At 39.9% G+C, this 14,977-nt stretch overlaps 1 protein-coding gene across 4 annotated transcripts in view; it reads right to left on the reverse strand.

Annotated features, from left to right (window-relative positions):
- The window catches only part of Ggnbp2 (gametogenetin binding protein 2), a 38,033-nt gene extending 23,056 nt beyond the window's left edge, over positions 1 to 14,977 (reverse strand). For 2 of the 4 annotated variants that reach the window (XM_055619786.1, XM_055619784.1), the window contains exons 1-5: positions 14,550 to 14,751; positions 14,088 to 14,280; positions 5,272 to 5,352; positions 3,981 to 4,234; positions 1,924 to 2,022 (exon numbers count right to left, since the gene is read on the reverse strand). In XM_055619786.1, coding sequence (XP_055475761.1) covers positions 1,924 to 2,022; positions 3,981 to 4,234; positions 5,272 to 5,352; positions 14,088 to 14,280; positions 14,550 to 14,629 — 707 coding nt within the window. In that variant the 5' untranslated portion in view covers positions 14,630 to 14,751. Of the gene's footprint in view, positions 1 to 1,923; positions 2,023 to 3,980; positions 4,235 to 5,271; positions 5,353 to 14,087; positions 14,281 to 14,549; positions 14,752 to 14,792 lie in introns of those variants that run through there. The other 2 variants (XM_055619787.1, XM_055619788.1) reach the window with 2 other exon arrangements.

Consider the following 14,977-nt stretch of genomic DNA (forward strand, 5'->3'; position numbering starts at 1 on the left):
TTATTATTATTATTATTATTATTATTATTATTATTATTATTATTATTATTATTATTTGTAAGCTACAAGACAGGAAGATGTAGCTTCGTAGACAAATGACAAAGCAGGTCACTGCACAACCGAAGCTGGAGCAGAACAGGAAGAGCTGGTCTTCACAGGAAAACAGCAGTGAGAACAGGTGTAAGGTGCTGGGCTATCTACTGCTTTTTATTAACCCTCAGTAAAGAACCACAAAAAAGAAGCAACAAACAAGAAAACAAAACTAGAAAGCAAACCTTTTTACTATACCATATTGCTCAGCTCATTTTCTAATGAGAAAATTAAGACTGAAATGAGCATCCAGAGAGAAATCCTTTAACAAGAGATAAAAACAGGTATTTAAGACAGGTGCAGTAGTCAGTCCACACCTGCTATCTCAGTACTAGAGAGGTTCTGACAGGATTAGGAGCTCAAGGTAACCTTCCAGACACAAAATATTCAGAGGTTCAAGGCCAGCTAGGGCTACATGAGACCCTGTCTCCAAACATCAGAAACAATTTTCCACAAGAATATGAAATAGCTCCCTGGGGAACTATTACAGGCTGTACAGTCATTCACTGGTCTCAGAGTACTCTGTCTTTAGCTACTATGGAATATGTGGCTGTTTAAATCCTGCCTCAACAAACCAATGCAAAAGATATATATTTTTAAGCACAGCAAAAGAAACTGAGTTTCAACCGGGTATAGATTACTCTAGTTAACTCTGCTGGGTGCTATAGCACTATGGGTATGAGAGAAAGCATTCACTGCTTTAAAGATGCACGTGAGTGAAGAGCAGGGAGCCCTGAACTCTCTTTAAAGTACTCTGGCCAGAAGAGGGGCATTCAGATGAACAAAACAAATGTTTCACCGTTTGCTAAGTGTGAATCGGAGTAAGACACTCAGGATGACGGGAGTCCCCATAGTCTCCACTGAAATCAGGAGGCTGGGGTTGGATCACTTCAGCATTCCTGACTAGCTAAGGCAACATACTGCGATTCTGTGTCAAATAAAAGTCTCCACTTCTACTTCACCGTCTTTCTACTTCTCTGTATTTAACAGTTTTCATGATATTGTTTGTTTACTTTTGAGAGACAGTGTCTCACTCTGCAGTCCTGACTGGCCTAGAACTTGCTATGTAGAACAGGCCAGACTCAAATTCACAGGGATTTGCCTGCTTCTGTTTCCAAATATTGTGCCACACACTGGGCCCTGATTAAAAAAAAAAAAAATTTAAATGTTTTTCCTAGGTATATGTGAGTCTTTATGTAAGAATGGAAAAACTTCTATAGAATAGTTCCAACAGTTAGATATTTAAAAATGAACCCAGAACAGTTTTTTACAACATTTTCTTTCAAACTCCCTTTAAATAATGCCGACCCTGTCCTTCCCAACTATTAGGGGCAAACCACTGTGACACTGTACCAGAAAATGGGAGCAAACCATACTGTGAACCCAACCAAGAAAACTGAAAATTAGTTACATGAATACGCATCACCATAACTGAGTTAGGCTTTTTTTAAATCCTTAATAAATTAGAAAAACCTAAAAATAAGACAGAAACAATTTAAAACATGATGGCTATAGATCAAATATTACTACTTCGAAAACTTAAATTTAATGACATAAAATTAGTGACATAAATTTCTCAAAACTCTAAATCTCCTTCTGAAACATACTTAATTTAAGGGAAAAAAAACCTTAAAACTCAGTAACCTTACACAGTTTCAATGCATAAGGCCCATGGAACCCAAGAACATGTTTATTCTGACATCTGTCAGAATGTAATCCAATTAACAAAACTAGAAATATGTTATTCTTTTTACTAAATATGACAACATTTATATACTTTTTTTTAACATTTATATACTTAACATTGATAAAACATTTTGATGTTCTACTTACCCCAAAGGTTTAGGTTTGTGTGTATCTAAGGAGTGCAACTGACACCTCTTGTTCTTCTTACTTTTTGGAATAGCATCTATCATATCGTTTAGTTTGGACCTAGGAAAAAATAAGCCATTAAAGGTTTGCCATTTCTCTTTCAAATTTAAAATTTCTATTACCTGCCTTTTTGTAAGGTGTATTTAACAGTGTTAGAGACATCACCTATTCTGAACACATCTCTACAGTAAACACCCAAAGCAGTCTACACTTATTTTCCCTCTCCATACCTAGCCAGTCCAGTCGTCAGAAACCTACTTTACTTAGTGCCCTCTTTCCCTAGACTATAACTCTCACCCTGGTAACCAACAGTGTGTCTGACACTGATATTTTAGGGATTCTTCATGTGACTTTTACCCATCTTCCTTCCTTCAGATGTTATGTAAATACATACCATCCTCAGGAGGTGAATCACAGAAATTTTGTATGAATATACAATGTTGGGCTGGCAAGATGGATCATGGGTAAAGGAACTTGCTGCCAAGCCTGACAACTTGGGCTTCACATGGTAGGAGAACTGACTCCCTAAAGTTGTCCACTGACCTCTACACATCAGCTATTGCATGGGATCACACACAATAAACGCAAAAATATAGTGAATATATATATATATATATATATATATATATATATATATACACACACACACACACACACACAAAACAAATTCATGTAATGTATAATACTACATACATCCTACATCCAAACAATTGGCAAAGCATGTCAATTAACTTATAACCTTAATACAGAGCTACAATTCTATCACTTATTTCCCAATCCATCAATCTTAGTTTAGTCAACACAATTTCCCAATGGTTACATCTGCCACCACTGTCTTTTACATTCCAGGCTTCACTTGGCAGCAAGAGTAAATCATTCAGATTATGTTATTCTTCTGTTTAAAACCTCTCTAAAGCTTTTTTTTTTTTCTTTCCCAAACAGTCCTGCTGGACCTAGAGCTCGGAGGTGCAGCACTTGCCTAATATGCACAAGGTCCTGGAATCAGTCCCCTGAACTTCAAAATGAATTCAGAAAAAGTTCTTACCACCACCTCCAAACAAAAGAGCCTCTGGGTTTGGTCTTTCAATCCCTTTTCCTACTGATACTCAGTACATGACACAAGTAAATACTGTAGCTATACAGCTGACATCTCAAACTTAACACGTAAAACTTAACTCTGAAAAACTACTGCCTAGCCGTGCCCATCTTAGTAAAAGGAAATCTATTATACTTAAAAAAAAGGAAACTACTTTAGTTACATTTATATATGCATGCATGTGGGTGAGTTCATGCACATGTGTATTCAGAGGACAGTTTTTATGAGTTGGTTCTTTCCTTAAACCATGTGGGTCCTGGGGATCCATTTGTTTTGACCTGACGATCTTGGTCCTTCTATACTATATACTACAAATCCAAAAACCATCACTGAAGCTATCCCTCCCTTATCAATCTATACAAATATCTTGTTCAAGCAGTCCTCAAAATATTTCAGGATCCTATCATTTCTTGTATCTTTATCACCTGTAATCCAAGTCACTTTCCCCATTTATCATTAAACCTATTTCTCAGTTTTTATATTTACTATTGTATTCTCTTCACATTATTCTCAATACAAAGGTCATTGTAGGCCAAATTTCAAGTCAAGACTGTTGCTTTTCTGCTAAAAAACTCTCCAAAGTTTCCTGTGTACTCAAAGTCAAAACCTCAGTATGACCTATAAGGCACTACCACAACTGAATCTTTGTTACTCTTTTGATCTTATCTTTTGTTACACTGTTCTCTTTACACAGATGGCTCCAAACATGGCCTCCTTGTTGTTCCTCAGACAATTCGAGAAAACTCTACCTTCTGATCCTTTATGCTTACCTTCATCCAGTCATATATAGGGTGCCTCGCTTACTTCTCAAAAATACTGAATTCAATCTATGCTATGCTCTAGCCAAATTTAAATTTAAGAGGAAAGCCTGTCATCAAGCTGTTTAAAATTAAAGGCATTTTTCTTAATTAACTATACTTACCCATGTACATAAAATAATGTATAAAGCTTCTTTGCATCAGTCATGCAGCTTCGAGTCAGAGATAGTACTCCCTTGGGCCCTACTGTCAGGGGTTCAAGGGCAGGATTTCCAGACTCTACTAGCTGAGAAAAGAGGCGCTCCACACTGCGACGACAGCCAACACATGGGACAAGCTGAGAAAGTGCACTCAGGACTTCGCGGGATGTTACCACCATGGCAATACTCAAATCTTGTTGCTTAAGCATACTATGTCGCTGAAAGGGAGAGAGAAAAATGAAGACTCCTAAGACATGAAACTACTCTTTCATTACTGTTGGCTTCTATCCTGGGGAAAGACCTTATCTACGTAGGAACCTGCAATGAGTAACTAGTATGCTAGTACGTATTCATGAATGTAATCTGCTGATTATGGCAAGAAAAATGAATGGAAACCACAGCAGTAGCAAAATGAGCAAAACACTGATAAGTAATTTTTGCTTAAAGGAGTTATCAGTCATGTTACAATTACATAAAGAGCTATGTTACAATTATTTCTAGAAAAACAGAAGATAATATTCAGGTATTTCTTCATTTTCACCATTAATTTTTCAAAGTGTTCTTTAAAAGGAGAAGGAGTTCTTAAGTAATCTAACAACTGATTTTCTATCATCTTAATTATATATTTTTGAGTAATTGAAAAGTATCTTATGTCTAATGAAATAAAAATCAGAAAATTCATATTATGGGGTTGATTAAAATTTAAATATATATTCTATCTATATTGGTGGTGCTGGAAATCAAACCCAGGGCCTTATACATGCTGGACAAACACTCTGGCACCAAGTGTTATCCCTGGCCCCAACAAGTTCTTAATAAAATGTTGCACATCCTATGTTGTAAAAACTAGGAAAGATGACCTGGTAAAATAAAAGACTTTTAAGCCTGTAAAATGTGAAAACAACCCAATTCTTTCACATGAGTAATGTATAAATCAGGTACATAACTATATTTACTGCAACAGTAAAAATGAAATCAACTTCGGTGCACTATTAATACCTAGGGAGAAGCCTAGGCTACAAAAACTAGAAGCTAATGTGTGGTGGACCCAGCACATTTAGGGCAGAACAAGATCTCTGAGTTCAAGGCCAATCTATTCTACATAGTTTCAAGACAGCCAGAACTACAGAGTAAGATCTGGCCTCAAACAAACAACAAAAGTAACAACAACAAAAATAATTAGACATTATAGCTGTTAATTTTTTTTTAAACATACACATATACAACAAAAAACAATGATCTTAAAAACTATTACCTGAATAAACTGCTTTAGTTGTGCACCATTATTCTGATGCCCATCAAGATTTAAAACATTGTCAGGAAATTCCATCACCATCTTAAAAGGCAAACAGAACAGAAATCACTGACACATTCTACAGCATATTTTATAAACTATTACGGACAGAAACATCTATAAAGCTACACTGTCTCTTGCCAAAAGGGGTCTTAATAATCAGTGCACAAATTTTTCTATTTGTAAATTGTGTGTGTGCGCCCACATGTACACGGAAGTTAGAGGACAACTTGCAGGAGTAAGCTCTTTCGTTCTACAACATGGATCTTGGGAATCAAATTCAGGTTTCCAGGCTTGGTGAACAGTATCTACCTGATGAGCTATCTTGCTGGCTGAAAGTATACAAATTTCTGAAGTCAGACACAGTGTGGTCATCAGAACCAAACGCACTTGAGTCAAACACATAGCTAAAATCCAGGCTCTGTCACTTAGAATCGTATGTCAAGACTCTGGGTAAGTTATTTAACCTGTGTATTTCCTTATTTGTAAAATAAAATTAAGTAATAACTTCTAGTATCTACTTCACAGAGCAGTTATAAAAATTAAGTTGTATTTTCTAAGGTGACAGTGGCCAATAATATTTAGTTAAATATACAAATTGAGAATATAAGACTCCTGTGTGTTAAAATTTATTTGGGGGCCAGGTGGGGAGCCAGCTGGCTCAGGTGGGTAAAGGTATATGCCACCAAACCAGATAATCTGAGTTTGAGCCCTGGAATGCAAATGGTTGAAAGGAAGAGAATAAACTTCTACAACTTGTCTTTTTACCTCTACACATTCACTATGTTACATGTGCCCCATTCTCCACCTTTGCAAATAAATGTTTTTGGAACACTAATATATCTTTTGAGCTGGGATACAGCCCAGTAGTAGAGTACTAGCCTAGATAGTACTAACAGAACCTATTGAAGGCTCTGGGTTCAGTTCTGAACGCCACAAAAGTCTATTTATGTAACTTAGAACACAGTATCTAACACTTAGAAAAGGTTTGTGCTACACGTGATAAAGAAAAGATACACTGAACTATTTATTCAGTTATAAAAATACACTACCATAGGAATTCAGTGTGTGACGATGGAAATTATTAGTTTCACTGATCTGTAATGTTACAGATTTTAAAATCCATGAGGTGGAGGGAGAGCAACTCCAGCTCCAAAGTGATCCAATGCCTTATTCTGCTGGTACTATACCCATGTACTCATGCACACGCATGCACACACTCGCACACACACGCACTCCGGAATACGTACACTTATTTTTAAATCCAAAGGTTATATACTGACCAAGGAAAGAGCTTAGCTTTAAGACATAGGAAGCATCACAATTTCAGAGATGTAAAAATGTATGCCTTCAAAACAGTAATATATGCCCAGGACTGGAGAGATGGCTTAGCAGTTAAGACAGCCTGTTCTCACAAAGGACCTGAATTCCATTCCAGCACCCACATGGCAGCTCACCATGTCCATAATTTCATTTTCAGGGGATCCAACACCCTCTTCTGACCTCTGAGGGTACCAGGCACACTGGTGGTACACAGACACATACATACATTCATAATACATATTCCATACCTGTCTTAACTAAAACAATGTAAAAAATATCAAACATATTATGTAAGGACAAACTATTTCCAGATAACAAGGGCTTCAAATTCTCATATACCCAGCGACTCAAGATAGAACCATTTGAGGCAAAGACAAGCATAGCAAACCCCACATCGTTGAATGTTACCTCTTCCGGGGATGCTTGGGTTCAATCCCCAGCACTGCATACACACTAATGTGCTTATAGGCATATACATCCCAGCATTTAAGACAAGGCAAGAAGATCAGCAGTTTAAGGCCATCCAGAGGTTTCAGTTTCAGACTCAAAACTGCAGAGACAATTTTGCATGTATATAGCTTATAGAAAAAAAAAGTGTTGCCTTGGACTCCTGATCTTTCTGCCTCCACATCCCAAGGGCTAGGATTAGTCATGAGCCTCTGTGTGTGGTATTCTTTTCCATGTGCATTACAATGCGCATATACTACTTATAATCAAGAAGTTAGTGCTCCTAACTTCTACAATAATTTTATCAGCTTGCAAAGACACACTTCCATTTTAATAGTTTTACTGTCTGCAGACTTTCTTCTTCAATATGCATATATAAAATGCCCAAATGTTTCAAAGTTCAATAACCTAATTTTCAAGTTTATCAATCATAATATCTTGTTTCTACTTTATCTTTTCAGTACTCTTACTCTTTTTTTTTTTTTTTTTCCGAGACAGGTGTCTCTGTGTAGCCTTGGCTGTCCTGGAACTCACTGTACCGACCAGGCTAGCCTTTGCCCTCTGAGTGCTGGGATTAAAGGTCACCATTGCCTGACCAGTTATCTCTTTACTACCTCCAAAGACTGGTGGTGACAACATTCACTGCAGCTTCAATACTTACTAGGTATGTGCTTACTAGCTAACTTACTAGCTTCAATACTTACTAGGTATGTTCTAAGCACTCTGATAACACCTTTGCTAACACTACTAAGTAAAACTGGTCACTCATCTAATGCTGTGGCTATAAATAATCTGTGAAGAATCACTTTAATGAACAAACAAAATAAATGTATGTTGTCTAACTGTATTTATTATAGTCAAACTTAAATTTTAAAGAACTAATAATCGTGGCATTAGAAACCTTGATCCAAACTAGACATGGTGATACACGCTTCTAATCCCAGCACACAGAAGGTTGAGGCAGGAAAATCATGGGTTTGAGGCCGGCCTGGACGATACTTATATTATATTATATTATATTATATTATATTATATTATATTATATTATATTATATTATATTATATTATATTATATAAAATTACCTTATACTCCCGCCTCATAACCATCATTATGAAATCCTGGTCCTGAAAACTAAAGCTAAAAATAGTCAATAAGCTGGGGATGTGGCTCTTGTCTATCACAAACAAGGCCCTAGAACTCACCCCAAGCACTGAAAAGAAAACTGTCAATTAACTCATGTTTTTTAGAATCACTTCATAGGGTTTAAGAGGCTAAGGAAGTCAACTGTCAAGCTAAACTCTATAGGCAGAGTACAGCACTTGTCTAATATGAGCAGTCCTGGGTTCAGGCTTCAGAGGACAACAAAGGAAAATAAAAAATAAATAGGTAGACGTCAGAGAACCTAACATCAAGACCCATCAGCCAACCTTTTCAAAATTACAACTATTCAGTGGCTTAAGAGACTAAAGAAAGAGGATCAAAAGTTCAAGCTAGGGCCAACAAGATCAAGATGGCTCAGCATGTTAAAGCACTTGCTGCCAATCCCAGGGACCTCCATGTTAGAAGGAGAGAAACAACTCCCTCAAGTTGTCCTCTGACCTCTACACATAGAGGTGTAGGGTGGGGTATACATGCTCATACATACAGACATTCATACCAATTTTTTAAAAATGCACTTTTTAAAGGATATGGGGCCAGCCTGACCATCTTATTGAAATCGTATCTCAAAATTTAAAGGATGGTGGGTGGCACTGGAAAGATGGCTCAGGAATTAATAGCTGCTCTTTCCAGAGAACCCGTGTTTGATTCTCAGCAACCACATGGTGGCTCACAAAGTTCTAGGGGATCATTCTCCTTCTTCTGGCTGCTGAGAACACCTGGACACACACATGGTACACAGACATACGTGCAGGCAAAACAACCACACATAAAAATAAAAACTTTTTTAAAGGGATGAGGATGTTCACTCCGTAGTAGATCAAATGTATAGCATATGGGAGATGCTGCGTTCAAATGCCAGTAAAACACAAGATACATATGCTATGCATACAAAGAAAAAAAAGGACAAATACACAGGTGTAAATATTCTTACCAACTAGTATAAAGAATCTAGCATTAAGACTCTGCCTTACCTCCCCCTGATTGGGGAGCAGCCTTGCCAGGCCAAAGAGGAGGACAATGCAGCCAGTTCTGATGAGACCTGATAAGCTGGGGTCAGATGGAAGGGGAGGAGACCCTCCCATATCTATGGACTTGGAGAGGGGCATAGGAGGGTGTGATTGGGAGGGAATGAGGGAGGGACTACAGCTGGAATATAAAATGAATAAACTGTAATTAATATAAAAAATAAAATTTTAATTAAAAAAAAAGGAAAAAAAAAACCCTGCCTTAAATAACTACTCATCGTTGCCTTTCAAACATTTAGGATAATGGCTTCTTATTTCCATTTCTAGTCAACTGGTATATGTCATTTAATATTTTAAGAGAAAAGTAAGAAAAGGAAAAGGCAAAAAGGCCACTAACATAATTTTTCTCCATTCTTTGAAACCACTTCCTTGACTTAATCTTAGATTCTAGGTTACCTAAAGGAAGACAACCCTCTAAAGTATGTGAGGTGTGGTTTCACATAGGAATCATTAGTGTTCACAGTTGCATGATGAGGATACCTATCCAGAGCCATCCAAAAATAAAACAAGTCATTGTGCAGCAATTACTGCTTTGTAAAGTTTATTGCATCCATTACTGACTTTCACTCTTAAGCATGTCCCAGTTTTACCTGACCACAAAAAAAAAAAAAAAAAAAAAAAAAATCAGTTTGAGACCATTCTCATGAGCTCTAACCAAGAAAACTAAGTTTGTATTTGTCAAAATTAATGTCACTTTATCTTTATTCTTTTATGTCATTATTCACAAAACTATTTTTAACATACATCAGCCCTAAGAAAGTTAAGTATTACACAGCTGAAAGAAAGCACTAAATACTAAACTTAAAGCAAACGCTAAACTCCTAATCCCCCAGTGTTACCATTCTCTTCCTTTTAGGCTCAATTAAAAACTACCAACTTCTAATCTGTGTGTTATTCTTATTGGAGGGGGCATACAAACGCCAGAGGTGCTGGTACAGAAGTCAGAGGGCAACATGCAGGGGCCAGTTCTTCCCTTCTACCATATTCCTCATATCCCAAGGGATGAGTTCACATCATCACTTGGCAGCAACCACCTTTACCCACTAAGCCATTCTGTCACCCCAGTTTACAGTCCATTTGGATCAATATGAATTAAAAAGGTTGTCTTCTAGAAATGTAATAATTCAACATGAATCAAGAAACTTGTAAAATTTTCTTATTCTTCAGCAATTCTACTTCCAAAAGCCCAAGGAGGAAAAATTAGTAACTCAATACACTATCCATAGTCTTATAATATTATTCATAGCAAAAATTAGAAGTCAGAACCTCATGGAAGGATGATACTATGGAATATCATACAACTTATACAACCAATGAAAACATTTAAAAATGACAAAAAGTAGTGGTATACACTTTACTCTTAGCATTTTAGAGATTGAGATAGGAGGTTTTGCCCAGGAATTTGAGACCATAGAGACACCATCTTAAAATAGATAAGACCAGAGAAATTGGCTTAGAGGGTAAAGCTGTTTGCTGTCAAGCCTGACAACCGTTCTTCTATCCCAAAACCTACATAGTAGAAAGAGAACCAACTCCCATTGACTGTCCTCTGACTTCCATATATATACTATGGCACACAATACACATACACAAAATGGATATACATACATGTGTACACACACACACAGGGTATAAAATGTTCCACTGTTTCTCAACTCTGCCTGTGTGTGGTGATAACTAGAATGAACTCTCATGCTACTTCTCTCTGAGGCATAAAGTTAGGGTTAATTTGTTTTGTGAGACTTTGTTAAGGTTTGATAAGGACTTCATATTTTAATTTTTTTTAACTCTGGAAATAAGTTTTTTATTATCATTTATTACAATTAAAATTGTACCCTGGCTGCAGCCCCCTCCCTCCCTCCCTTCCTCCGTCTTCTCCCCCCAAGCTCCTCTCCTAGTCCACTGATAGGGGAGGTCCTCCTCCCCTTCTATTTGACCCTAGCCTATCAGGTCTCATCAGGACTGGTTACACTGTCTTCCTCTGTGGCCTGGCAAGGCTGCACCCCCCTCAGGGGGAGGTGATCAGAGAGCCTGCCACTGAGTTCATGCCAGAGAAAGCCATCTTTTAATTCTATTTATTCTTTGTAAAAATCTTGCTGACAAGAAAGGAGGAGAGGTGGCTCAGTGGTTAAGACTATATACTGCTCGCAGAACTACAGCTCCCGGGGGACTCCAACGCCTCTTCTAACCTCCTCAGGCTCCTGCACACACATGGTACAAATACATACACACAAGTACATGAAGATATTTTTAATCTTTCTGAAAAGAACTAATTCTTCAAAGATATATCTAAAATTAAATCTGCATCCTGTCAGCTATTTTATACTTCTGGTAATACGATGACCACACACTAAAAATTATACCAACCGATAGGTCTGTTATTTACTTAGTACTCTTCTCATCAGCACCTATATAGGCATGTACTCAAGTTTTCAAAACCACTCAACTACCATAGAGACCTTTTAAATGGGAATACAATATGTAACAAAAGAGGCTTCCTCACATACAAACATCTTGATTTCATGTGACTAACCTAAATTAAATATCACTTGTTTTAACTGAAGCTAAAATTTTTACTGTCTTTGCAAAAATAACGCTGTAAACTGCAAACATTGTAACTAGACTAAAAACTATCTGCAAACAAGATTTCTAAAACCATTTACTCAAAGTTCACAAGGTTCCCCTTTGGGTCACTAGGAACAAAGATCAAAAAAGATAACTTCAGGCACACACTGCCATCAAATATCAATGGACCAGTACAGAACACACACCTCTGCTTCCTCTTCCCACTTCCCTCCCAGCAGGTGTTGTGTACTTCATTCTCCCTTTAACTGGGGTTGCGAAGAAGAATCGTGAAAGAAGCTTGTGCCCTTAACACAGTGCAGCTTTAAGTGATATTCATTAACGGTATTCAATGACAGTGCACAAGACAAGCTAGTAGAATTCACTCCTTAGTGACAAAAATCCAATCCTAAGTTAAAAAACAAAAACAAAAAAAAACTATACCTATTATTTGGAGTTATTTAAATAAGTTTAACTGTCTTCATAACAAGTCTACAATAAAAGCAAAATTCAGACACCCAGTACAAGGCAACAGCAGGTGACACTAAACAGCAAAGTTAAGTTTATCTATGAAAAAACTTAGAAATTCACATCACCGTCAAGAATGTAACACATACTGTTCACTTTAAAGTGCTTTTGAAGTTCCTGTTGATTAATGTGCTGCATGCACACTAAAGGTGGTTATGTGAAAATAAGGAGAAGGTGTCTCAAAATTTGTAAATATACAGAAACTTACATTGGTTTCCCCTGTTTTCATATTATGTATTCAAAAATAACATCCAAACCTTGGGATTAAGAAAAAAATGCACAACACAAAAGGCTGGTATCAAACTGTGTTTCAAAAGGTTTTACACTGAAGACGGACAGAAGGTAGCAGGAAATGAATTATGACAGTGTTGTCACACTGAAAAAGATATCATTCAACTGGTCAGTGTTCTAGTTTGTTTTTAAACTATTTTAAATACAAGTCCATTATAATTAAAATTCATGAAAAGAAGCCATAACCAGTACACCCAAGTAATTTGTAAATTAACACAAATCCTACTGCATGTCAAATCATTCTACCATTTCTCATAAAAAAATAAACAAACCATGCTTTCACTTGTAAAGTTCTAGTGACATGAACCAGTCAATAGCTCCCCTTAATCCTTTAAAAGTACTGCAGCTCTTAACTGACACTGGCAAAAAGAAGAAGACTGTCATCTTCACAATGACTTGCATTTTATATAAAATGTTAGAACCTTCAGATGATACCTGCGGGGGGGAAAAAAATTCAGGAAGATAACCGTAATGCCTTTGAATGGCCATAAAGCCAAAGGCTGGAAGATGAAGGAGACTTATCTACATCAGATCACAATGGGTGATGTCAGCATCAAAATGCAGATTTCAAAACTTGTTCGGAAAAGGTTCATTTCATTTCTTAAACCGTGGCAAGCAACTGCATTCATTTCCTGCTCAGAATCAACTCAAATTTCTGCCATTTCCTTTTAAAGGAAATAGTACTGCAACACAGGGTAGAGGGTCGGCACTGGTTATCATCAATTAAAACAACGATCTTCCCACGTTTGTGTCTTTATCCTCAAAATGAGCAGTCAGTTTTTCATGCTGCTTTTACACATCCAATAACTTGGTCTTTCAAAAAAGGCTACTTGTAAAACTAAATAATGCCAAGAAGGCCCATTTTGAAGAGTCATGGCTTAACACAACCATTTCGAGAATTACAGTGTACTAGGCAATACGAGACGGATTAAGACATCAAATCATTTAGGTGGAATCTTCACGGTGCAAGAGAATGTCACTCTGCCCTCAGTAATTACGTTTATGTAGCGACAGCGATAGTGTTAAAACAGAAAATACAAAGGTAGCGATGCAGCTGCGACACTGCCAGATAATTAAGCCTCCCGGAGGGTAGGTCGTTTCTGTTAAAGAGGGTAAGGCCCTTCAACCCTTCTCCCAGGCGCGTGCTTAGGCAAAGCAGCGTCTCAAAGGAAGGGGGTAGAGGGCCAGGGTTCTGAAGAGGAGGAAGACCTGAGGAGAGGACCTCAAAGTGCGTTCGGGGCGCTGGGCTTGGGGCCCCGCCAAGGGTACGGAGGGGCCCACTGCAAAGGCGAGTTTGTGGGGCCTGTCGGAGAGAAGGCGGCCTCGCCTAGGAGTTGCAACACACTCTTTCTCCTGCGCAGCGCTCGGCCTGGGGGAGGGGGAGGAGGGGAAACAGCTGCCAGGAGAGCAGCGGGCCCAACCCGGCCCGGCCCGCTCACCGTGAGGGTGTCGTCTATGTAGAGGGGAATCTGCCTCCTCTCGAAGGGGAACTCCTCCTCCCCGTCCCTGCACACTGCCACCAGTCGCGCCATCGTCCCCGACGCTGCCGTTGCCACCGTCACCACCTCCTCCCAGCTGCCGCTGCTGCCGCCGCCGCTGCTCCTGCCGCTGCCGCCTCCTCCCAGCTCCTGCCTGCAACAGCCAAACCCCGCGAGCGTAAGCACCCGCCACCTCGCAGCACATTCGCCACGGGGGAGAGGGGGGGGGCGCGGAGCAAGAGAGGACGGGACGGCCGCGCTGCGTTTCCCATCACCCGATTCCACACGCGCTCGGCCAATCAGCGCCCCGCAGCGCCGGGACCCGCCCCCTCGCACCGCCCGCCCGCCCTCCCCCACCCGCCCTCCGCCCGCCCGCCCGCCCGCCGGCCTCCAGTCAGGGTCCAAAGGAGAGGTGGAGAGGACCTGCTGGCCCCGGGACGTCCCCGCCCGGCTCGGGAGTCGGGGCTCCGGGAGCCCGTCCCCGCCTCGGCCACACAGCCCATGCCCGCAGCCCGCCGCCGACCCCTTCTCCCCTCTCGGAGCGCCCCGCCCAGGCGGGCCCCAGGGCTGCAGTTGCCCGGCGCCACCCCGCCCCTGGGAGGGGTCGACCCCGCCTCGGCTCTGCAGCGCTCGGGGGGTGGGGGCAAGCTCAGCCCCAGTCCTCACCCGGGTCGGAGGAGGGCTCTCGGGTCTGACCTTCACCGACTTAGCGGACGCCTCCCTGACCCCCACCTCTGCTCCCCGTTACCGGCTGACGAGGCCCGCGTCAGGGCCGGCCTGGGCGGGAGCGCGGCTGCGAACGCCGTTTCCTCTCCAGGCTCAGCCAGCCGCTCGCGCCACGGGGAGTGTGG

Source organism: Psammomys obesus, unplaced genomic scaffold (assembly GCF_907164565.1).
Source record: "Psammomys obesus unplaced genomic scaffold, mPsaObe1.curated_primary_1811, whole genome shotgun sequence".
NCBI lineage: Eukaryota > Metazoa > Chordata > Mammalia > Rodentia > Muridae > Psammomys > Psammomys obesus.